Source organism: Scomber japonicus, chromosome 20 (assembly GCF_027409825.1).
Source record: "Scomber japonicus isolate fScoJap1 chromosome 20, fScoJap1.pri, whole genome shotgun sequence".
Lineage (NCBI taxonomy): Eukaryota > Metazoa > Chordata > Actinopteri > Scombriformes > Scombridae > Scomber > Scomber japonicus.
The window spans coordinates 23,198,031-23,204,758 of NC_070597.1; the positions used below are offsets into that span (position 1 = coordinate 23,198,031).

General features: G+C 42.6%; 1 protein-coding gene across 1 annotated transcript; it reads left to right on the top strand.

Moving 5' to 3' along the window:
• Positions 1–2,495: 2,495 nt before the first annotated feature.
• On the top strand, positions 2,496–4,880 carry bsk146 (brain specific kinase 146). The gene is made up of 6 exons (XM_053341993.1): positions 2,496–2,667; positions 2,759–2,961; positions 3,836–4,027; positions 4,110–4,502; positions 4,611–4,663; positions 4,703–4,880. The coding sequence occupies exons 1-6, from the start codon at positions 2,496–2,498 to the stop codon at positions 4,878–4,880; spliced, it is 1,191 nt and encodes a 396-aa protein (XP_053197968.1).
• Positions 4,881–6,728: the final 1,848 nt, after the last annotated feature.

Below are 6,728 nucleotides of genomic sequence, written 5' to 3' on the forward strand. Positions count from 1 at the left end.
ATCACATCTAAAAATGAATGCTAGTGTTGCAGTGTGTAGCTTCTGTTTGCATAACGTATTCACAGCAGGTCATATCATTATATAGTGATGCAGTGACTCATTTATGCTGCTTTAAAAAATCCCCCATGTAGCACCTTTAAGTTACTAAACATAATTACATGAAACATGAAGTCAAACAAAGTATTCGGGATTATTATTTTAACCATATTCCCCTGCAGCACCAACACACACACACACACACACACACACACACACACACACACACACACACACACACACACAGGGACACACATGGCTCTGCATGTACCCTGTAGTGCTACAGTAAGCACTTCTTATCCCGGACAGAAACAAATGGCCATTTCTGTTTACAACTCCCCATCCTCTCCCACGCGTATGTGTGTTATCACGTGTGTCCAAGAGAGAGGGAGGAAGAGAGGGACAGGGAGCTACATCCTCTCTGCATTGCCATTTATCACCCAAACTGACTCATCCCTCCTCATCTGCTGGCATCAACTTTTCTTGTACGCCTCACACAGAAAAAATTACACTCCCAAAGTGGAACAGAAAGGCCTATGGATGGAGTTGACAAGGTACTTACACTGAGGTGTGTGTGTCACACAGCAGGTGACTTAACATGTGATGAAACAGGTCAGTTTAGCCCGCATCAGATTGTTGTTTCCTGTGTCCTGCAGCTAGACGGTGGGCAGGATGTGGGTAGAATAATGCATAAATGCAATTTGAATATAGGCTGAAAGGGATATGTGTTATAATAAAGCAGGCGCTGTAAATATGACAGCAGGCCAAGTGTTGAGCGTCTGCTCAGGGATGGAGAGAGGCTGCTTTCCAGCACTTCAGGTTATGTAATAACTGTGTGTGTGTCTGTGTGTGTGCGTGTGTTTATGTGTGCTCCCATATTTCTTCGACATGTGCATGGATCTATAGAGGGAGTGTAAGGAATTGGCAGGTCTTGCTGCTCGGGGAGGGAAAAAAAAGAAAGCAATCACTAAGAATAATCACACTGCAGCAGGGAATGGATTGGATAGAAAGGACTGTTATTGGCTGTGTGTGCGAGCGCCGGCATGTGTGTGTGTGTGTGTGTGTGTGACTCAGCTCAGCTCTGGCGTCCCCCTTGGCGAGTAGCATTTAGAATTACTTAAGCCTTCACTGCAGATAATTAGCATTTTCAGTGAGTATCACACTGCAGATCAGAGCATCAACAGCTTGTTGTCCACAGCTGACCTTGAAAACCAAAAGAAATATCACATTATCACTCTCCTTTTCACATCTCATCATAGTACATATGTATATTTTGCTTCCTATATATTTTTCCATTTGTCCGACCATCCTTTGCACTTTTACAGTTGGCTTCTTTTAACTATAAATGGAAAGGGAATATCTATGTAATATGATATATCTGTCAAAAGGATTTAAAAACATGTTGAAACAAGTGATATTTACTTGCTGATGAATGTTTGTCAAACAATAAGTGTGCTCTTTAGTAAGAGCCATTCTTGCACTTAAGCTGTTGGCAGTTGCCAGTGATGTCAAGTGCCACTAACCTATACAGAAAAAGCCATTTGTTGTGCTTTCACAGCACTATACTGACAAGAAGACTAATAGTTTACAGCCATGCTAGCAGCTCTATGAGGCTGTAATGCTAACCTACTCACAATGACAACATATAGATGTGTAGTGGCTTTACCATGTTCACCATCTTAGTTTAGCCTGTCAGCATACTAACATAGAGTATAGCCAAGACTGATGGGAATGTCAAATACTCATAGATTTTTGGTCATAAACCAAACTATTGGACACATAGAATTCACCCTGAGGAGGACATGAATGTCTGCACCAAATGTCATAGCAATTCATCTAATAGTTGTGGAGAAATGTCTCTTCAAAACCTTAAATGTTAGCATCATAGTGCCCCAACAGGAAAAGTCAGTGGATCACCAGCATCAATGGGATTCATCGTCTTGGCACCATGAGTGTTTGAACCAAACGTCATGGCAATACATTCAAAGTTCATGAGATATTTCTGTCTGGACCAAAGTAGTGGATGAATTGACAGATTAATATTCCATGCCACTACCATGGATACAAGTTGTCAATACCCTCTGGTGGTCAAACCACGTAATTTCAGCACTTGCAATTGCAATACCTCCGATCCAGTATCTTTGGTATTTCTTCACTGCAATTTCTTATTATGTAATGAACCGACATATACGCCAATACCGTCATTCTGTGATAGGCTTATACTGACTTGCTGATTAATGATGGCTGCTCTGGTGGTTGAGTGGTCAAAGTGTCAAAGTACCTTTTCTGTGTACACTGCCATAAGCAGTAATATTACAGTCACAAACCAGTTAACCGTGTTGTGTCTTCTCTCTTGTTTCTTTGCAGTGACACCAGCTGTTAGCTGCTGTTGCGCTTGTCCTGCCTGAGTGTCCATCCATCAGTTTGTCACCAGTCCATCCCCTAAAACAGTCACCAGCATGAGTTCCTCTCCACTGGTATCACGAGCCAACATGGACATCCTGGATGAGCTGCAGCTTATCGCAGCCCAGAACTTGGAGAGGCTGGAGGTCAACAAATACTACGAGGTGATCAGGGAGCTTGGCAAGGGCACCTACGGAAAGGTGGACCTGGTCATCCACAAGATCAGAGGTTAGGGCCCCTGTAAACACTTCGTCATACAAATAACATAATGCTGGAAGAAAACAACCCCTAATTCTGTAATTTTGTTTGCCCCCAAAAGGTACAAAAATGGCACTGAAGTTCCTGAAGAAAAAGACGACCAAGCTGAAGTCGTTTCTGCGGGAGTACAGCATCTCGCTCTATCTGTCTCCCTGCCCTTTCATCATCAACATGTTTGGCATCGCCTTCGAGACCGACGACTACTATGTGTTCGCACAGGAGTATGCTCTGGCAGGAGACCTCTTTGACATCATTCCTCCACAGGTGCTTTATCTTGCCTATCATCAAACTTTCAAGTCATTATTAGCCTCATGTATGGAATTGTATTTTGCTTTTGGGTCATGATCCATGCAAAATAGACACTTTGACATCAGTCATTAGTTCTGACAGAGTTAAAACACAGTTCAGTCAGTCAGTCAGTCAGTTGTTATCAGTCTAAATCAGCTCTTTTAGTACTTCTGTTGAACCAGCTGTGTTGTTGTTGTGGTGGTGACTCTGACAGAAAGTTTTGAGTTGCACTGGAAACAGAAAGAATGATGTTACTTCACTGACAGAATATGCCACTTAATTTGAAGCCAACAGTGATCTTCTCACCTTTGTGCCCCCTGGTGGTAGTATCAACCAGACCCTAAATCTAATACCCCCTTCATACCCACAGATCTGACCCTTATCATTTTTATACAAACAAAATGTATCATCAGAATCATTTTAGATACTATAGTTACATAAAAATCTAGATTTGTTTTTTTCTAAATCAACAGTACCAAAAATAAAGCACATGTGGTGGACGTTGGGGTGGTGGAGGTAGTGGCTGCACCAGTAGGTTTTGGTATATTGGTATCAGTACTGTGTACTGTGTCAGGCTAAAATGACTGTGTTGTACAGCTGTATATACTGTATATGGTTGGATGTCGCCAATCAGCTGATGGCGAAACAGCTGATGAATGATCCAGTGATTCTGAAACATGAATGAATCAACTATGCAAGCACAATTTCAGAGCCCTACCTCTATGCATCCATTTAGACTGTCTAAAGCATGATGTAACAGCCCGTACAGTGATACATGTTTTATATGTGTATATATATACTGTAAGTATTGAATGTTCCACCCTGATCTCCCTCTTACCCTGTCCCTCAGGTTGGTCTTCCTGAGGCAGTGGCAAAGCGCTGTGTGCACCAGGTAGCCATTGCTCTAGACTACCTGCACTGTAAGAAGCTGGTCCACAGGGATATCAAGCCTGAAAACATCCTCATTTTTGACCGAGAGTGCCGCAAGGTCAAACTGTCCGACTTCGGCATGACTCGTCGGGCTGGCTCACCTGTGAAACGAGTGAGTAACATTTGTGTCTGTCTGTAGCTTCTTTTCTCCTTTTTTTGAGCCATGGTTGTGACTTGTTGAGTTTCCCCACCAGGTGAGTGGCACCATCCCCTACACGGCTCCTGAGCTCTGCGATGTGTCACGCCACGAGGGTTTCTGTGTGGACTACAGCACTGACGTCTGGGCCTTCGGTGTGCTGCTCTTCTGCATGCTGACAGGTAACTTCCCCTGGGAAAAGGCGCTGCCCTCTGACTCCTTTTACCAGGAGTTCATTCGCTGGCAGAGGAGGAGGACGAATACGGTGCCGTCCCAGTGGAGGCGCTTCACTGAACAGGCCCTCCGCATGTTCCGCCGGCTGCTCTCGGTGGAACAGGACCGCCGCTGCTCTGTCAAAGAGGTGTTTGGCTACTTCAGTCACTCCTGGATGCTGGATGGGGAGAACAACAACAACAATGGCAACGTAGGAGGTGGAAGCACTGGTGAGAGGGTTGGTGGAGGAGGTGGAGGAGGAGGAGGAGGCGGTGGAGGAGGAGGCGGTGTGAGAGGAGAAGTGGACGGTACTATTTCATCATCTTCATCCGGGGAGGAGGACGAGGAGCTCCTGGTAGAGCGGATGAAGCAGCAGACTCTGTCTCCTCTCTCCCCGTTGTCACCCCTTTCTCCTATGTCTCCGGTGGCGGTGGAGAGAGGGAATGGTGGCGGGGCCAAAGGTGGGATGATGGAACCGGGCGCGGGACACCATTTCGTGTCCGTCTCCACCAACAGCTCTGTGTCATCCACCAACAGTTACGAACGAATGCCGAGAGAAAACAGTTCGCCAGGCGGCCGCATGCTGGTGGCTACGCCCATAGAAATCTGTGTCTGAGCGTGTCAGAACAAACATTTCTACCTTAATGTTGTCACAGACTCACCGGTACACTCTTTTATACCTCTCATCCAACCACGTAGATGTGCATGCATGGAAAAAGAAACAAACAATGAGTACTAACTAACTAAGAACCTGTTTTAAACATCTTGGAAAAGGAAGAGCACACAAGCAGAAGACCGTTCAGGGGGAAGTCTTTGTAGAGTGCATACATTCCTCATGAGGTACAGTTTTTGGTCAAATTTCCTCAAAAGAACCCAGAAGAATCCCAGTTTACACATTGATTTCAATGACACGTGCAAATGCAGTGTAGGGATACCCAGAGGCAAAAAAACAAAGTTGCTTCCATTAGAGATTCTGTCACTAAAACCATCTGAGAAGAAGACCAAAATGTATTTCCTAAAGCAATACTTCCAGCAAAAAAAGAGAGACAAAGTGGCAGAATGTTGTGTGATCTCTTCAGGACGAGACCAGGTGTCACTTTTGACGAAGCCAAGGGACAAAGAGAACTTCTACTGATTTGTATTTTTAAGAAGACTACAGCAGAGTTCAAAGACATATCTCGGAAGATAAAAACGAGTGAGCGGTGGTTTTCAGTGTTTCATGTGTAACAAAAATGTGAACGTGCGGGTGTGTTTGTGTGTGTATCCCTGTGTGTAAGAATCCAAAAGAAGTGGATTTATTTTGCTTTGAGAACTGATTAATTTATTAATTTGAGAATCTAAAAAGACAATATTTTTTCTATTCTTTTTTCGGTAAAGTAGCTGTTTGTTTTCTGTTTAACTTGGTTGGCTGCTGTACATATTGGTATCAATAGTTTACATTATGTGTTCATTTGGATCAGTGGGAGCATTTTCCCGCTATTGGCTGCGCACCAATATGTCTCTGAGCATCAGACTAGACTGAGAGAAGGCTTTATGATGTCTCTGTTCTTCTTGTCAAACATATCTACTTCACTGTTGAAAGACTGTTTTCTACTCACTCTTTCAATTCTGTTTGTATAGCTTCTGTTTTCTTTGAAACTTTAAAGGACCGATGTGTTGAATTTAGTGGCATCTAGTGGTAATTTTGTTGATTGAATACCGTGGCACCGAAAACATGCAGAAAATGTAATGTAATATTTCATTTCTGCAAAGTCTGTCCCAATAGATTCCACTAAATTCTACACACTGTACCTTTAAGCTAAAGTATTTGTCTGAAAAGAAGAAAAAAATGATCATTTCGCATTTTCAGTTAAATCTGAAGACAAAAAAAAAAATCCCCGAAGATGTAAAAGAGTCACCTTTTACAAAAAATGCATGAGTAGCTCAAACTTACCTTTAAGAAAAATTTGAACCGGCTTTTCAAAAAAATATGATGAAGAAAAAAAAAAAGCTAAAAAGAAAATGTTGTGATGTGGAATTTTTGCCGTAGCACAATTTCTTGCATCATGTCCTGGAGTGAATATTGCTGTTATGATCTCTTGAGACATCCTAGGGCTAAAAATCAGAACAATAATTAGTTTCTATTCAGTGTGTTGTATTTGTATTGCTATTAATGTTGTGTACTCATCTCACCACCTTCGGGAACAGAAAAAAGAAAAAGCAGAAGCATGAAGACACAGAGCGAGAGGTTCGAATTTAAATCACAGATAGGGAATTAAATGATGGAAAGATTTTTTGCTTCTAAATTGCCACTTTTAGTGAAGTAGAGTGGCGTAGATGTCTTTTTTTTATCAAGTTAAAACAGCAAAAAAGTAGTCCATTCCTTTCTTTGACCCATCATAAATATTACTGAAATAATTTGAAGTTAAAAAAAAGCAACAAGCACTGGATCATGCATAGGAATGGGCTTTTTGTGTGTTGCTTT

What these genes read in the sequence shown, in the direction of transcription:
- bsk146 (XM_053341993.1), top strand. Translation starts at nt 2,496, where the DNA reads ATGAGTTCCTCTCCACTGGTATCACGAGCCAACATGGACATCCTGGAT. An exon ending in CTGGCTCACCTGTGAAACGA is followed by an intron (nt 4,028 to 4,109) that starts GTGAGTAACATT and finishes TTTCCCCACCAG; the next exon opens with GTGAGTGGCACCATCCCCTA. An exon ending in GTGGAAGCACTGGTGAGAGG is followed by an intron (nt 4,503 to 4,610) that starts GTTGGTGGAGGA and finishes GAGGAGGACGAG; the next exon opens with GAGCTCCTGGTAGAGCGGAT.